Below are 16,312 nucleotides of genomic sequence, written 5' to 3'. Positions count from 1 at the left end.
TTTCTCGGGGTTTTTCCCCTTTGTTCTAATTTTTCTCTCCCAAGGTGACTCACGGAAATATGTAAAAAATGAATACATGTATAACTTAAAAATCACTTTAATTAAAAAGATAAATACTTTACATCGAAGTATCTATTATGAGAATTGAGGAAAGATTAACTGAGAATGAATGGGATAGGCAACTATCAATTCAGTTCATCTTTCCTCAATTCACTCAAAAATTTCCTAGAAAATGAATTTTTAAATTTGGGATAAATGTTATTTGAATGGGTGCCCAGGCTCAAGTAGCATTTGAAACAAGGGTTTTGATTTTTGAAATAAACCATACATGGCAAGCAAAAGTTTTTTTTTTTTAAATAAAATGATTTCATATAAGTAATTAAATAGAAAATATTTCATTAGGTTACAAGATCTTTTAATTTTTACAACTTCAGAGATGATCGAGCTCAGAAGTTCTTCATCTACAATCTATGTTTTTTTTTAAAGAAAATTAATAGTAGGTAATATAATACCTAACATTTTATAGCACTTTGGGAAGTGTCTTTAATTTTTAATATTTTAATGTATTTCAAATATTATTCTGAAGAGAGGACCGTAGACTTCACCAGACTGTGCCTTCAAATTTCCACTTAGACAAAAAGCATCTATTTTTTAAAAATAAAATACAGATCGGACACTGAGGAGGCCAAGGGAGAAGAGATATGTTACTCCCGGGAAAAGTGAGAGTAGTAGGAATTGTTGTAGTAAACTCATTTGAAGTAAAGAAAGCTTTCTCCCAAGCTTTCTTAATTCTTTTTTATTGAAAGGGTTGTTCACAGAATCTTGAAGAGAGACACTCCAACAATGGGGCAGGAAGAAGCTAGGAGGCAAATAAGGAAAAGCTTCCTAACAGTGGAATTACTCTCTCCTCATTGGAGGTCTTCAAGAAGAGGTTATAAGAACACAAAGGAACAGGTCTACTCCTTTGAGCTTTTAGATTCCCTTTCATTTAAAGGGTAATTCATAGAATTTAAAAGCCAGACAGAAATCAAGTGAAAATAAACAGCAACCACAAATTATGGTTTGTTTTTAAAGAAATGAAGTTTCATTATTTCATGAACTCTAGCTAAGCTAATGAAATGTAGTCAAGAACACATTCATAAAGTACATACTTTAATGGAAAGATCTAAATTTGTTCTATGATTTGCTAAGTGGAATACCGAAAAGGGGTTTCCACAGTATTCTCTCTTAGGCAGAGAAACAAATCCCTTGTAGCCTAGATTATTTACTCTACTGAGCTGTTTAGGGAAGGTTTTGTCATGCTAAACTAAAACCCAATCCGCCACAAATCATTAACAAATCTGAATAGTCAGGATTCAAAGGAAGTTTACTCTAATGGAAAAGAAGTGGGAAATATAAGGGTGCAGCAGAGGGGGCAATTTCGGTGGGGATTTTGGAAATTCCACCGGATTCCTTGCACAATAGCTCCCGGGGCACAAGGTTGCAAGAAGCCAAATATGGGTAGAAGGAAAGGGGAACGAACAGAAAAATAAAATAAATTTGGGCAAAGGTCAGGGGAAAGTATCATGCCGGAGGGTTCTTCACTTGGGATTCTGGGACTTAGTTTCTAAAAAAATATGTAAATATTTTATAGGTGTATTTCAATATGATTGCTTTCCTTTCATACTATGTATTTTATGCATTTACAGATGTTATTTCTGAGAACAAGTCCATAGGCTTCACTAGGCTGCCAAAGAGGTCTGTGACTCCCCAGAAGATAAGAATTCTTGATAAAGGAAAAGGCAGAGATAAAAGACTGGGAAAAAAAGCAAATGGTCTAGGTTTTGAAACTTCATTTTGAGCAGTACAGATAGGGAGCATGCAAGTGGGGATAAAAGAAACTTAAGGTCCATTTATCCTTTGGGAACGAAGAAAAAAAAAAAAAAACTCCAAGAAATGGTAGAAGCTAAAACCCAACCCAACAAGTTGAACCAAAAGATAGAGGGACAAAGCTCAATTTAGGGAATGCTCCCGTCTTGTTTCTCCTCCTACCTATCTGACCACTCCCCCTTTTGTCTCTTTTGTGGGATCCTCTTCCACATCACATACTCTAACCCTAGGTGTCCCTCGGGCTCCTGTCGGGGTCCTTTTCTCTTCCTCTACACTACTTCAGTTGATGACCTCATCAGCTCCCATGGATTGAATTATCTTCTTTAAGGCGATGATTCTCAAATCTACCTTTACTACTTCAGTCTCTGACCTGCTCTCTAATCTCACAGCTCAAACTGCCTTTTAAAGACGTCAGACTGGGTGTCCAGGAGACACCTTAAACTCACTTGGTCTAAAACAGAACGCAGTATCTTTCTCCCTGAGCACCCCCCCCCACTCTTCACTGTTCCCTCTGTAGAGAGCAATATCATCCCCCCAGTCCTTCAGACTCAAAAGCTAGCGGTCATCCTGGATTCATTCCTGTTTCAATTCCCCCCCCCCCATATCCAATCTGTTGCCAAAGCCTATCGATTTCCCCTTTATGGCGTGACTTTTCACTCCCCCTTCTCTTTTCTGCTACCGCCTGCACTCTGGTGCAGGCCCTCATCACCTCACTATCTCCAAAAGCCCCATCTCCATAGTTGCTGGTGGGTCTGCCTACCTCCAGTCTCTTCCCACTCCACTCCATCTTCCATTCAGCCACTAAATTGATGTTCCTGAAGTGCAACTCGGATCGCGCCAGCCTTCCCTCAATACACTCCGGGGGTCACCAGTGCCTCCAGAACAAAATGCCGTTTGACATTCAAAAGCCTTCATAGTCTAGCCCCCCTGCCTTGCCAGTCTTTTCACACCTTACTTACCTATACATACTCGTCAATCCAGTAATACTGGCCTCTTGGCTATTCCAGTAAGAAGACACTCCAGCTCTCGGCTCTAAGCATTTTTTTCTCACCGTCCCCAGTGTCTGGAACAATCTCCACCCTCTGCTCCAACCACTGACCTCCCTGGCTTCCTTCAAGTCTCAACTAAAATCCCACCTTATACAGGAAGCCTTCCCCAGCTCCTCTCAATTCCAGTGCGTTGTCTCTTTTGATTAGTTCTTATTTATTGTGTACATAGCTTGCCTTGTTTTTATTTGTGTGTCGTCTCCCCCATTAGATGGGCGAGCTTGGAGCAGGGACTGGCTTTTGCCACTTTCTGTATCCCTGCTGTTTGTTTCTCCCAGTCCCTGGAAAACCAGTAAGTGCTTAATAAATGTTTATTGCGTTGAATTTAATTCTCCCTAGCAGTCGATGGAATTTAAAAGGAATAGAGGAAAAGAGGGGGATACTTTTTGAAAAGGGGAGGGGGGGATTGGGAGAGTGAGAATTTGCACCAAGGACCAGGAAAAACAATTATTCTCGTGCTAGCCTAAAATACACATTCTATATTTAATCTAGGTGGTTTGCTGGGCAGTGATCAGGTATATGGAACAGTCAGGATTAGAGAGAACAAGTTTACTGCACAGCCAGTAGAGCACCAACAAAAGATGGGGAAAAGCTGCTGGCTACTCACATTAACCCAAGCCTTTTCAACAGAACCCCTGCAGTCCTTATCCAGTCATTTCCATACCATTGTTCTGATGCAAAAAGCTGCTACTGTGTGCCTTGCAGTGTGCTAAACTTTGCAAACACCTTCTGGTTTCATTCTCACAACAACCCTGGCAGACAGATTATTACTACCATTTTACAATTGGGGGAAAATTAAGGATTAACTAAATTTAAGTCACTTGCCCAAGGGTCACACAGTTGTCTGAAGCTGTATTTGAACTGGGTCTTCCTGATTCTGACCTAGTGCTTTATTTACTGAATAGAGGCTAACACAGAAAGTTAAGGAAAACAACAACAACAACAACAACAACAACACTAACCAAAGACATTTATCAGTCTTTAACCAGTCACTCTGGAGAACTATAACAAACTGTGCTTTAAATACTTCCTGAAGCTCTTTTTGCTTGGAAAGGGAGAGGAGAAATAGTTGTTCTCTGAAGATTACTCTCCCATTGTGATGCAAGTGAAACTGTAATGGGCCTAGGTCAGATAATGAGGCATGCTGGTAGTCCTGATTAAAATTTTAAAGTTTACTTCAATCTAATCCACATCGTTGAGCTCCTAATAGGTGCAACTATAGTGTTAGATTCTGAGGGGGGCGGGAGGGAGAGGAGAGAGAGAGAGTGGAGGAGAGTAATACCAGAGCCTCAGAACATCTTCCTAAGGCTGCTACTAAAGTATTGTTATCTCCATTTTAGAGCTGAGGAAACAGCCTCATATAGGTAAAGTGACTTACTGTCACCCAGCTAGGTAGGAACTTGCACTCAGGTTTTTTCTGGCACACCCAGGCCAACACTCTCCATGTTGATATCATCTTTCTGACACAAGTATTAAGTGATAATCTGAGAGTTTAGGGAAGAAGCAGGGATGGAAACCTGCAGGGGTGATGTGTTCCTGAAAGCAGAGTTTCCTTAAAACTGGAAGAATGGGCTACTTCCACAAGCCTTGAAATAATGAAAGAATCTTAACAGGAAGAGAGCTATGAAGAGAAAGTATGGCAGGCATCGGAAGAGAGTTTAAGCAAAAGCAGGGGGGGAGAAGGCAGAGAAAATTAGGAAACAAATAATAGTGACGTTTGGCGGAAACAAAGAGATGATATGAAATGGAGCAATATGAAATAATGCTGACAAGGGATCTTCAGTGCCTCCAGCAGTGTGGAAAAGAAGAGAGATCAGCAGACAGTGTTAGGCCATGCAGTTCTACTTCCCATCAGTTCAGCATTATGGGCTTCCTGATCTGTCTCTCTGTCCCCAGAACTCTCTCCCTTCCCATGCTCATTTGCCTCCTGAATATCTACACACACCTATTCTAGCAGTACCTTAACCCTAACAGTTCCCAAACTGCAGTCATCTCTTCCCCTCAAAGCTGGTATTCCTACCACTGACCTCTCATTTTGATTACCAGCACTACCAATCAGCAGTCACCAAGGCCAGAGCCATTAGCAATCATAGCTGACTTCTGCTCCTTCTTTTCCCACACCCAGTCAGTTGTCGATCCCAGGTTAGGTGTATCTATCTTTGCAAAAATAAAAAAAAATCCAGTTTACACTTGGACTATTATAAAACTATTGGTTTTCTTTGTGCAACCTTCTTTTAATTTAATATAATCAAAATGGAACGTTTTCCATCCCTGTCTCTTGTTTGGTCATACTTTCTTCCCTCATCTAGAGATCAGACAGGTAAAATCTTCTTTACTCCTAGTCCCAAGAGTTTCTACTCATTTTTCTTATACTGCTTCATCCTTTCTTTTGTGGACAGATTATTCTGCCTCAATGCATCGCTCTGATCACATTAGTCTCCCAGCCAAAGGACCTCGGTGCTTCTCCATTGCCTTCAGAACAAAAGACAAAATCCTCTGACTGTCTTTTAAGGCCTTTGCTGATCTGACTCTAACCTCATTCTGCATCTTTGTCTGACACCGCTTTTCTTCCCACACTCTGTGCTCCTCCAAACTGGAACACTCCACATTTCCCAAATAGCGTCCATTCTTTCTGATTCTCGATCCTTTACTTCTGCCATTCCCTCTACCTGGGATAGCAATGCAATCTCCCTCAATCTCTGCCTGTTGAAATCCCATATAAAGACTTTCTGGTTCTACTTCCCTCCTCCTCACCTCAGACCACCAAATACACAAATCCTATCAGAGATTATCATATTGACACCTGGATGACTCGATCTGTGGATTCTATGAGCTGTCTGAGCATTAGGCTTCTCCTGTTCCAAGACCCACAAAAAGAGTTCAAATAATAGTTAAGCACAATACAGAGTACTGGGTTTTGTCATTTACTAGCTTTGATAATATGGTATCTATTGACTTTCCAATAAAATTAATTGGAAATGAAATAATCTAATCCTAAAGGAGGAGTAAATTAAAGAACAAGTCATAGAAAAAATAATTTCATTTAAGAAAATGGAGAATGAGACAACATACAAAATTTATAGAGTACAGCAAAAGTGATACATAGAAGAAAACTTATTGCTTTCAATATTTAAAACAATAAAACAGAAAAAGAGGTCAGCAAAATGAACACGCAACTAAAAAGTTAGAAAAACAACAAATTTAAAATCCTCAGTTAGATACCAAATTGAAAATTCTGAAAATTGAAGTAGGCATTAACAAAATAAATGTAAGAACATCACTGAACTAATGAATTAAACTGGGAACTGGTTTTATTTTTTAAAAAAACAATTAAAGAGATAAACTACTGGCTAATTTGATTTTTTAAAAGAGGAAAATCAAGTCACCAGTATCAAAAATTTTAAAAGGTGAATTTAAGCAATGAAAATAAAATTTAAACTGTGAAAATAAAGCAATTATCAGGACTATTTTGCCAAACTGTATGCCAACAAAACTGACAGTCTAAGAAAAATGAATATTAACAAACATTTACAAAAATATAAATTATTCCAATTACCAGAAGTGGAAAAACAATAATTAAACAACTCTATCTTAGAAAAATAAATCAAACACACAGCAAATGAGCACCCTAAGCAAAATCTTCACAACTAGATGGATCCACAAGTGAACTCTACCAAAAACTTAACATTCAATTCCAATAATTAACTATTTGGTGAAAATAGACAAAGGAGTTCTCCCAAATTCCTTTTACAATACAAATATGGCACTGATATTAAGCCACAAAGAGCAAAACCAGATAGAAATGACAGACTAATTTCCCTAATACTGATGTAAAAATTTAAATAAAATACTCATAGATGTTACCCTGTAATTGTACATTGTAAAATGTTCAATTTCAATTACATTAACTTAAAAAGGGGTTGGACAAAGAAAACCAATGCAACTAAGATTAGAAGAAAAGGAGAAAACTGGGGAGGGGAATTTACACCAAGTTTCTCTGATTAAAGCCCCATTCCTCCAAAATACAGAGAAATGAGACAAATAGAAGTCACTGCTCAACTGATCATTATTTAAATGATATGAACAGTGTTCAGCTAAAGAAATCAAAGCTATCTAAAATCACGTGAAATGTTCTAAATCACTACTGATAGAAATGCCAATTAAAACAATTTTCAGGTACCACATCATCCCTATTTGCCCAGGGTACGTATTGCCTTTTATGTCCAAACCATGTATCCATTTTGACCTCACGTTGTTATACAACGTGAGCTATTGGTCTGTACCTAGAATGCCAAAGGGCATTTCAGTTTTCCCAGCAGTTTTTGTCAAATTAATGAACTCTTAATTCACAAATCCTCCCTATCTGCACTTATCAAATACTTGAATTACTTTGGTCATTTACTACTGTCTGCTTGATCCTAATCTAGTTCACTGTCCACCATTCTTATCTCTTTGCCAGATTGTTAAGGTGATTACTGCTTTGTATTACAGCTTCAAATCTAGTACTACTAGGCTAACTTCCTTCACATTTTTTCATGGATTCCCTTGACATTCTTAACCTTTTTGTTCCTCCACATAAATTTTGTCATTTCTCCCTTTGCTCTCCAAAATAATTTTCAGTAGTTTGATTTCTTTGGCAGTGAACAAATAAACTAACTTAAGGAGAATGCCATCTTTATTCTATTGGCTCAGCCTACTTGTGAACAATTACTATTTCTCTAATTGTTTAGACCTGATTTTATTTATGTAAAAAGAGTTTGGTAGTTATGTTAGTAAACTTCCTGTAGTTGTCTTCTGGGCAGGTAGAATCCAAAGTATTTTATGTTGTCTGTGATTATTTCAAATGGAATTTCTCTATTTCTTCCAGCTGGAATTTGTTGGTAACATATAGGTGTGCGGATGGCTCCTGTAGGTTTATTTTCTATTCTTGAACTTTTATGATAATTGATGACTATGACAGAAAAGAAATATGTCAAATATTAGAGAACGTGATAATGGTCTGTTTTTTTTTTTTTTTTAAATTTCCCCTTTCTGTCCTTCTTTCTTAGTTTTTTTTTTTCTTATTTTGTATTTAGTGGAATAAATAAATTGAAAAAAAAGAAACTTTCACACAAATACTATATATTTTGCCCCCAGTTGATTAAGATGCAGCAAGCAATAGGCAAATGCAAAATGGTTCAAAGGTGTTTTCATAAACTGTCAGCTAGATGGGGCAGTGGTTAGAGTAGTGGCCCTGGAGTCATGACAATTTGAGTTGTGACCTCAGATATTTAATAGTTCCTAGCTGGGTGACCTCAACAAGTCAATTCACTCCCAATTGTCTCCTAAAATAAAATAAACCCAAAGATTTAATTGTCACTTACCTCTTAATATTAAGTCGGTACAGCCAAATCCTCACCCTCAGTGTCTACAAATGGCCACAACCCACAGGACCTTCTGGCACAAAACGGTTATCCAAGGATGCACACAGGACCTGGGCAAAGAGACACAAAAAAAGCCCTTAGTCACACCCAGTGCTCAGGGTCACCCTATTCCTTGCCTTGCAGGCACATTCAAAACAGAGAAACAAGATTGTGCCCATACTAGGGCTACCAGGAAAGAACCATTAGGGTGACAAGCTACTGAGCTCACAATTCAAGTGAGATGGGAACCATGCCCCACTGTCTACATCTCTTGTCTTGTGCTGCATCACAGCACCTTGGGATGAAAGGGAACCCCCCCCCCCAAAGACTTCCAACCAAGTTGAGAACACACCCCAGGAGGTATATGAGGGAGAGGGAACTGCCCCGGAGCCCTACCTATCCCAGCTCCCCAGTTCCATTAAAACCGCGCTTGAAGGCATCCCAAAATTCGCCACGGATCACACCGCTGTCCTTGCCACCACAGCCCACAGGCCAATATGGCGGCCCACCCTCGGAAGCCTGCCCCATTATCCCCGTTCCTTCTGCTGTGCTACGCCACAGCACCTTGAGATGGAAGGGCCTTCTCCCCAAAGATCCCCCTTAGTGCACAACATTCCCTAGGAGGGCGTATCAGGGACAGGAAACTGCCTCGAGCCCAAGCTATCCCAGCTCCCCCTGCTTCATTAAAACCGCTAAAACCACAGTTACGGGCATCCCACAATTCCCTGGGTTTCACACCACCGCCCTTGCCACCACAGGCCCATGTGACCTCTCACCCTCGGAAGCCTGCCCCATTTTCCCATCCCTTCCCCTGTACCATATCACATATCCCCACAAAGACCTCCCCTGCCCCAGTCCACAGCATACCCCAGGAGGGCGCCTCAGGAAGAGGGAAGTGCCTCAAACCCCACCTATCCCTGCTCCCCCGGCTTCGTTAAAACCACTAAAACCACAATTATAGGCATCCCACAATTCCCTGGGGTTCATACCACCGCCCCTGCCACCACAGGCCAATATGGCAACTCACCCCCGGAAGCCTGCCCCATTTTCCCCATCCCTTCCCCTGTGCCTCGTCACAGCACCTTGGGTCAGAAGGGCCCAAAGACCCAACTTCCCCCTCCCCAAGCCAGGTCCACAAAATACCGTCCGAGATGCTCTGCCAACCGCTACCTGAAACTATCAGGTGAGGGGAAGTACCTCGGAGCCCACCTAGAAAGGCAGACGGGAGGCCTCGGCCCGGGGCTAGGCGGTGGCAGGTGCCCAGGTAAGGAGGCCCTGGCTTCACTTTCTCGGCCTGAGAACCCCCTGGACAGAAGACTGTCAGAAAGAGATAGCCCCAGGGGATGCCGGGAGCAATTGCTGGAGGTGGCGGGACGAGGGCGCCTAAGAGCCCCGAGGCACGGGCATGTGGGAAAGGGGAGGAGGGGACTCCGGGGCACCCAGTGCGCCGGCCGGAAGCGGAGGCGCTAGGCCGAGGCCGCCGGCTGGGGTCATTTGCGTGGGCGTGGGGCCACAGCGGTTAGGGCAGTCGAAACAGGTGGCGCCGGCGATGGCGGCGATGGCGGCGATGGCGGCGGGGTGATCCAGGACACTGGCCGGCGGGAGGCCCAACCCTTGGGCGCCCCTGCCTGTGTCCTGGGGGGTCGCCATTGCCCACTTGTGGAAAGGATTCTTGCCCCCCTGAGGTGGGGAATCGAGCACTTCAGGTCAGCAGGTTGCGGCTGTGGGACCGTTGGGGGGGGAGGGGACCAAGATCCGCCTTCTTTTTATTGGCCAGCTTTCCCTCATCTTCCCTGTCTTTTCTTATCTTTTTTTTTTTTTCTTCTCATTCTCTTTTATTAGCTGCTCTCGACTTTTGAATCTTTTAGCAGCATTTCATTTGTATGCTTCGCTCTGCAACCCCCACGCTGATGAGCAGATTAGGCCCGCAGAGCGTGGCTGGCACTTGCGCACACTCACTTTCTCTCTAGAGCCGCTCCTGGGGTTTAGCATGGTTGTCTAACACTGTTAATTAAAAAGCTCTATTTTTTTAATCTTTAAATCTTTTCTTTTCATTTTTTTCTTTTTTTAAAATTAAATTTAAATTTAAGTTTTAATTAATTAAATTTAAATTTAAGTTTTAATTAATTAAATCTAAATTTAAGTTTTAATTAATTAAATTTAAATATAATTTTAATTAATTAAATCTAAATTTAATGGTTAATTCATTAAATTCACATTTGAAATTTAATTAATTAAATTTAAATTGTAATTTTAATGAATTAATTTTAAATTGTAATTTTAATTAATTAAATTTAACTAATTAAAATTTAAAATTTTAATCTTTAAAAAGATCCACTACCCAATAACACCTTGAAAACCGAATTGGCCAAATGAGAGAAAAGAGGGACATAATTTGTGAAAGGCAGCTAAAGCAGGACTGAAGAGAAATTTTATCCAGTGTCTCTAAACGTATAATCTCAACAACGCAGAAAGAGCATATCCAAAAGCAAAAGAAAACAAAACAAAAAAATCAAGAAGAACAAAAACTATAAACTGACCAATTAGGCACCAAAATGGGAAACTTAAAAGTGAGAAATTTGAAATGAAAGTTTAAAAATTAGACCAGTAAAGAAAAAAGAGAGAAAAAAAAAATTAGCAACAACTTTCACCATGGGGAAAACAAGTTTGTGATGACAGTGGAGTGCAGAGCTGTGTAGCACCTGCGGCAGAATAGAAGTGGGACAGGGATATCTTCTCATATCTCTTCTGGGGAGCCACGCTTAGCCTTTGTAACTCCAACAGTCACTTTGGTTTCATTCTTTCCATTTCCATTGTAGTCACTGGTGTTTGCTTACATCTCCATTTTGCATCAGTTCATCTCAGTCTTCTGTATTTCTATTTGTAATTTCTCACAAAACAGAAATACTTTTTTGATGAATTGAAATAACACCCTTATTGAATTTCTACATAGAAGTGGACTGGCAGAAACAGAATTGGGGGCAATTCTGGGTATTCAGTGAACTCTCACTTGGTCCAGGGATTCATTTGAGTCATTCTTTTAGAGGAATCCAACAGGTCTCTATCTGGAGGTGAGTAGCATTTTTCAGTATGAATCCTTGGGAAGTGTGGTGAGAATATTTCCTGATTCCAATATTCTTGCATCCCATATCTGAATATTTCAATATCCAGAGGCAGCGGGTGACACAGCTGATAGTGTCGGGAACCACCAGGGTTTAAATCTAAGGGTCAAGAGTTACTAGTTGTGTGACCCAAGGCGTGCCACTTAACCATTGCCCACCTCGGTTTCCTCAACTGGAAAGTGGGAGAACAACCTTACAGAGTTGCTGTGATGATCCACAGAAAATATTTCTTAAAAAATTGAAGCGCCCAGCACATAGTAGGTGCTGTATTGCCTTCCCCTTCCGTTACCTTCATGTACCATAATGTATTTAGTCATTCCCCAAATGATGGACATCTTACCGTTTCTGGCTCTTTGTATTACAGAAAGTGCTGCTAAAATAATCCTATATACACAGACTTTTTGGGAGATATATTTTTGCTACCATGAGTATCACCTGATCTTTACACTTTTGATAGGATTCACCTACAAATGTGTCTGGAGCAAAACTGTTTTTATGCTCTTGGAAGTTGCTTCATTACTTCTGTTCTACTTTTGGAGAACAGATTAATATCTATTTATTGTTTTGTTAATCTGGGCATTTAACATGCCTGTAGATCAGTGTTTTCCCTTCAGATTTTGGTTTTTCCTAACATACACCTGTTATTGATTATTTTTATTGTCTTCACTGTAATTTCACCTCTTTATAAAGAATAAATATAAATTTATTACCAATTCACCCTATTTTTTTTACTAGGTTAGCTAGAGTTTTTATCAGCTTTGTACTTTTCATGGCTCCTCTTCTCAAACTTTAGGAGTTCTTTTTATTTTGGATTGTAAATTTGTTTAATCTCGGTTTCTTTAGTTGCATGCTCATTCGATTACTCTTCACTTTTTCAATTGTTATTGTTAGAGAGAGAGGTCAGCAAAATTTCATTATTCATCTGCCATGTATTAGGCACCGTGAATACAAAGATAAAATTGTAAATGGTCCCTACTTTCAAGGAGTTTACATTCTAGATGTGAGAAACAAGATGTAGATGCAGAAGCACCTACAGAGTATTTATAAAATGATTTGTGGGGGAAGAAAGACACTAATTAGCTGTGGCTATGAATGGGGAAAGCCTGGGTTGAGCGCTTACTTTGTGTAAAGCACTGTGCTGGGCTCTGGGGATCCAGAGAGCAAAGTAAGACATCCCCTGCTCTCCATGGAGAAGCCGACACATAAGAGAAGGCTTCAACTAGAAGTTGATGAATTGAGGTTTTGATGGATCAAGAACCCTTTAAGGTTCTTGTGTGTGGCTACAAAGCAGATGGCGATCCATCTTCTTTACAGTCACTATCTAATGCCACCACACCCAAGACTTCTGGATTCGGGGTCCCCGAGCCGTGCCTATAAAGTTTGGCAGGAAGATGGTGCTGGTTTGGCTTGCCTGGTACCGTGCCATGTCCTCTTTCTCTCTTGGGTTGCGTGGCCGCTTCAGCCAGGCTGGATTGAGTCTCAGGTGACGACTGGTTTTAATTTGGTAAAAAAGCTGATTTTTTTCCTCCACAGAAGTTCCTTCTTTACGTGATGACTGTGACAGTCGGGCTGGACACAGGAATGCTGGAGTTGCTGCCATTCTTGTGTGCTTATTGGTGAGTTGATCAGCAATTGTTGCTGGTGGTGAGGAGGAAGAAGGTAAGCCCCCTTTCTTTGGTGATGCCTCTTCTCAAGGATGCCTAGGCCAGAAGCGCGTTTGCTGGTTTGGAGGACACTGTTTTTCTCAAGGCTTTGGAGTTGATGGTTCTAGTCTGTCTTTCAAGGTCTGAGACAACATGGTGCTCAAAGTTTGTCTTTCCTGACACTTGCTGTCTCCTCTATCCTTTGTCTTTGTTTTACTTTTTTTCCTTTGGCCTGGTGATCTATACGTTTGATACTTCTTTGGTCATTGATGGACATATGCAGAGGAGTGAAAAATCTGAATTGCCTTTCCTGCTTTCCTGCTTTCCTGCTTTCCTGCTGAGGTCAACAAGACAGTGCTCCCTGTTTGCACTTTTCGATTGTAAAGGAGTATTCTTTATGCTACCTATTTAATGCCATGCTTTTTATATTTTTGTGCCCTTTGTTCCTAACTGCAAGGAGGTTTGCGAAATGCATTATGGAGAAAATACTTCTGTAAGAGGAGCTTCATTCAGCCACAAGTTATAGCACTGAGGGTACTATGAGTTCAGTATCAATCAATAATATAGGGTAAGTCCAGAAAAAGAAGGAGGAAATGTGATGGTCAGCACTTGAGGCCAAATGCTAAATTGCCTGTTATGACCATATGCTTGCAAGAATCTTGTCTCTCTTTCTCCTAGGAAGAATGGTTCAGTATTGACTCATTCAGTGTTTCTGGTGACTTTCTAGAACTTAACTACTGTGAATGATGAGCAGCAACTTTAAATTCTCAGTGTTACATTCAAAAGCTATGGCATACCTGGTTCACTTTTCCCACAGTGTGTTCAATTTAATTTATTTTTTTTCTTTTTTTGCTGAAGTGTTTGAGAAAACACTTTTACTTTGAGAAAGAAACACTAAAGTCTCAAAGTAAAGTTTTACTTTGAGAAAGAAACACTAAAAACTTCTATATTGTTTTACTGTTTTTGTATTTTTGTGATTCATGTAGCTTTTCCTTTATGAATTTAGACCCTATGTCATTTAGGTATGTATAGGTTGAATAATGCTAATAGTGTGAGACACTGTACTAGTATGGATGGAGAGCAGGCTTTGGAGCCAGGGGATTCAGCATCTGACACATACTCGCTGTGAAATCCTGGACAAATCATTTCACCTCTCTCAGTGCCCCAGTGAAGGTGCTGACCTAAATTAAACGTGCTTCTCCACAGAAGTACATTCTTCCAGCAAAATCACGTTACCCTCACTAACCCTAATGATATATTATTTCACCATTTACAGTGCCTTGAAGCAGAATGGAGTTTCCCTACTTATCTCCTTTGACATTGTGAATGTTCATTTTTGTCTTTTCTGGTACCATGATTATAATGCTTTTTATGGAATCCCCTGAGACACAGTGAATGTTTTTCCAGTCTCTCATTTCCACTGCCTGTAAGTCTTTCTTTAATATATAAGATGGTTTTTTTCCCCAGTGCCTTGCATTTTGAGATCATGGTCATTTGACTCCTCCCCATTGAATTCACTCTTGTGACAAAGACACTGAAAGCCGAAATAGTGACAATATATCAAATATTCTGTGCTAGCATTTTAGCACCTGTTTTCGGGGACTTTCTTTTTTTCTGGTTTCATGGAGTTCAGCTTCTTTGTTAGGATCTTTCATTTACATTTTTGCTATCGTTTATGAGATGCTTTTCTTTATTTTACTCTATGTTATGTTATACAGAATTGTTGCATGTTTCTCTGAATTTCTCATACTCATTTTTTTACTACAGAATAACGTTCTGTTCTTTTTATACCTAAGGCAGTGGTGATTTCATCCCCCTTCTCTCAGCTCAGTCATAAATCACAGTATGACCAGGTGTGTGGTCAGGAGGATACTTTCACAGATAATGGGGTGTTAAACTAAGCGTGACCACCCATATTTATACCTTGCCATACATTTATGAAATATTTACCAAGTATGAAGGTAAGTTGCTGTTGGGTGGTAGAAAATGGCTATGCTCCAAATGGGACTCTTAAAAAACTGAGCTGACCAGCTTAGGAGTGAGTCCAGGCTAGAGTTAGCCATGGGAAGATAACTTTTACCATAAAAGGAAATCATTCTTTATAGGGCAGGAGAGTTTTTTCCTATCCTTCCCCAGGTTACATTATTAACCATGTTAAATTGAAACAGAGCTAGTCCAAGAGTAGAAGACATTTTTTCCAGACAGATGTGGACACAGAGTCAGTATTCAAGTAGGGGCTCCTTGAAGTAAAGCGAATACCTGAATATGAAGTCAAGAAATTCCTGTCCCTACAGTTAAAGATGGAGCTGTGTAGGAGAGTAGACTCTGGGAACCCAACTGCCCAGATTTGCCCCTTGATGAATTTTGTGCTAATTCTGTGAAAAGGGAAAAAGGACATCAAGCTCCTACGGTACTAGAGCAGTGACTTGCTTTGGCCACGTGTTTCCTACGTGTGTACCTCGTGACTTGTGTTTTAAGTTTGTGCTCACTTATCATGGGGATTCTGTTTATGTGTATGTGCACGCTTGTGCAGTCCAGATTTGGGGAGAGGTGTTATTTCTATGCTACATTAGCAAATATCTTGGCTAAGAGTAAATCGTGTCAACCAGTTGTAGTTTTTAAGCTCAAGTGGTAGGAACCCAGATCCTCAGGGTACCCTAGAGCCAAGGGACCCAACCTATAACATTGTACGTTGCAATTGTACATTGTACAATTGTAAATTGCACATGAAGCGCTCTACCTACATCATGGTTTTTATCCATGTAGTAGTCATTTGGTAAACATCCATTTTATTTGCAGATATTTCTTAGCATAAAAAGTGTTGCTATGAATATTTCCATATACATTGAGCTTCGGTATTTATATTAGATTTTCTTGGAGTAGAGGCCCACAAGTGATTTCTTGGATTAAAGCAAATGAGTGGTTTAATCACCCTCTTTTGCATAATTCCAATTTGATAACCAAAATAGTTGAACTCCACAGCTGCACCAAGTTCACATAAATGTGCCTGTTTTCCTGTCTTTCCTCAAACACAGACTGTTAATGTTCTTTGTCCGTTTACGTGGTATGAGGTAGAACTTGAGAGGTATAAAATTTGCATTTCTTTTACTTTTAGTGATTTAGAGCACAGGACCTGCAAAACTTCCTCGTGTGGTCAGAACGAGATTAAAAAGGAATCGAGAAGGTTTAACAATAAAAATTAAAATCTAATACAACATAGTGTTTATTTT

The 16,312-nt window shown here is 40.1% G+C and overlaps 1 protein-coding gene across 1 annotated transcript in view; it reads right to left on the bottom strand.

Moving 5' to 3' along the window:
• Positions 1-8,321: 8,321 nt before the first annotated feature.
• The window catches only part of LOC100919025 (protocadherin-11 X-linked), a 559,214-nt gene continuing 551,223 nt past the window's right edge, over positions 8,322-16,312 (bottom strand). The window contains exon 9 of the mRNA XM_031944710.1: positions 8,322-8,388. Within this exon, the coding sequence (XP_031800570.1) occupies positions 8,366-8,388 (23 nt within the window). The 3' untranslated portion in view covers positions 8,322-8,365. The remainder of the gene's footprint in view (positions 8,389-16,312) is intronic.

Source organism: Sarcophilus harrisii, chromosome X (assembly GCF_902635505.1).
Source record: "Sarcophilus harrisii chromosome X, mSarHar1.11, whole genome shotgun sequence".
In the NCBI taxonomy this organism is placed as follows: Eukaryota; Metazoa; Chordata; class Mammalia; order Dasyuromorphia; family Dasyuridae; genus Sarcophilus; species Sarcophilus harrisii.
The sequence above is the reverse complement of the archived record's forward strand: the minus strand, read 5'-3'. Positions and strand labels throughout refer to the sequence as shown.